At 35.9% G+C, this 1,415-nt stretch overlaps 1 protein-coding gene across 1 annotated transcript in view; it reads left to right on the top strand.

Annotated features, from left to right (window-relative positions):
• Positions 1-1,415, top strand: part of LOC118420125 — a 5,669-nt gene that overhangs the window by 1,144 nt on the left and 3,110 nt on the right. Inside the window, exons 2-4 of the mRNA XM_035826829.1 lie at positions 232-294; positions 490-581; positions 1,219-1,294. Coding sequence (XP_035682722.1) covers positions 232-294; positions 490-581; positions 1,219-1,294 — 231 coding nt within the window. The remainder of the gene's footprint in view (positions 1-231; positions 295-489; positions 582-1,218; positions 1,295-1,415) is intronic.

Raw genomic sequence — 1,415 nt, 5'->3', positions numbered from 1 at the left:
TTTTTTTATAAGGATGTTGCCTTTGTTTAAGATAAAAACACCTATCCCAAAATCATCTCATAATCAATAAAAAGCCACCGAGATTAAAAACATAGCAGTTGTCATTAGATTGTGCAAGAGCAGGCTTCTACTTTACATAGAAACACAATGTTGTAGTCTAAGGTACACTAGTTCAATATCTCCAAAATATAATGCATGTATCTTAACTAATTCTCTTATTATATGTTCCAGGACATACCGCAAAGTGACATTGTTTTCTTGCCTGTTCTCCAAGCTCACCACTGGGGTCTTCTGGTATGTTATTTTTCAACCTTGAATACTTTACAATATTAACTACTCTAACACAGCATGCGCATTCAGCTTTACTCCAAAGTATTTGACTCATGCAGTGTCTCTCTGTTGGCAGAAATGCATTTGCAGACAAACAGTTACTGAAGATACAGGTATTACCAAATTTGAACTGCTTGGTCATTGTTTAATGCTCTGCAGGTATTCTACCCAAAGAAGAAGATTGTGATTCTCCTAGACTCTCTCCAGTCAGCTGGCTGTATCAACAAGGAGACAGCATTCCAAAGAGCAAAGTAAGTGCGTTTTTATACCATCATTTTTTAGGGATTTTCCACTTGTACACCACATGTACATTTACATGTACCTGAATGGCAATCATTTCTTACTTTTGGGTGTTACAATTCTGCCTGATTATGCTCTGCTATATCTGTTAGTCCATCTTGGTCCAAAGCCTTTAATACTAATGTAGTACTGCTAATATCTTACTTTATTAGAGCTAATTATTTACTGTTGTATCTTACTTAATGCAACCATGTAATATGTACACTAACTCAAAAGTAGGATAGTACGTGTCCCCAAGAATATATGGCCATTCTGAATTTTCTTCCGTCGGCAAACAACAACAAAAAATAATACAAGCTACATGTATAAGTAGGAACATCTGTATTCAGATTTCCTATACACATATTTGCCTTAACACTTTAACCAGACGTCACAGCTGCTCTTAGCAGTGATTGTCCAATGTAAATTTTGATGCAAAAAATTTATACATTCTGGATATGATTGTGGTAATGTACATGGATGTAGGTCAGCCTTTGGCCAACAGGTTTTCTGCCGTTGTTGCTAATCAGAAACTTTTAACTCAATAACTGTGACAGTAAAGGATGCAAGAACTTACATGTAGTTCCTGTCATTTTTCTTTTTGTTTAGGCGCTTGTTGACCTTTTACTTTCCACCAAGTGAGCTGAACTGGGAGTCATGGAACTTCTACATGCCCCCTGCTGATGTATGTAACATCCGTCACCTAGCCAACTGTTGCCACTTGAAAAGTTAAAAATATATTAAGCATACAGCCAAATAAAAAAAAAAATCAGTTAATAGTGTGAGCACAAAATATAAAGTTCAAG

Source organism: Branchiostoma floridae, chromosome 7, assembly GCF_000003815.2.
Source record: "Branchiostoma floridae strain S238N-H82 chromosome 7, Bfl_VNyyK, whole genome shotgun sequence".
Lineage (NCBI taxonomy): Eukaryota > Metazoa > Chordata > Leptocardii > Amphioxiformes > Branchiostomatidae > Branchiostoma > Branchiostoma floridae.
The sequence above is the reverse complement of the archived record's forward strand: the minus strand, read 5'-3'. Positions and strand labels throughout refer to the sequence as shown.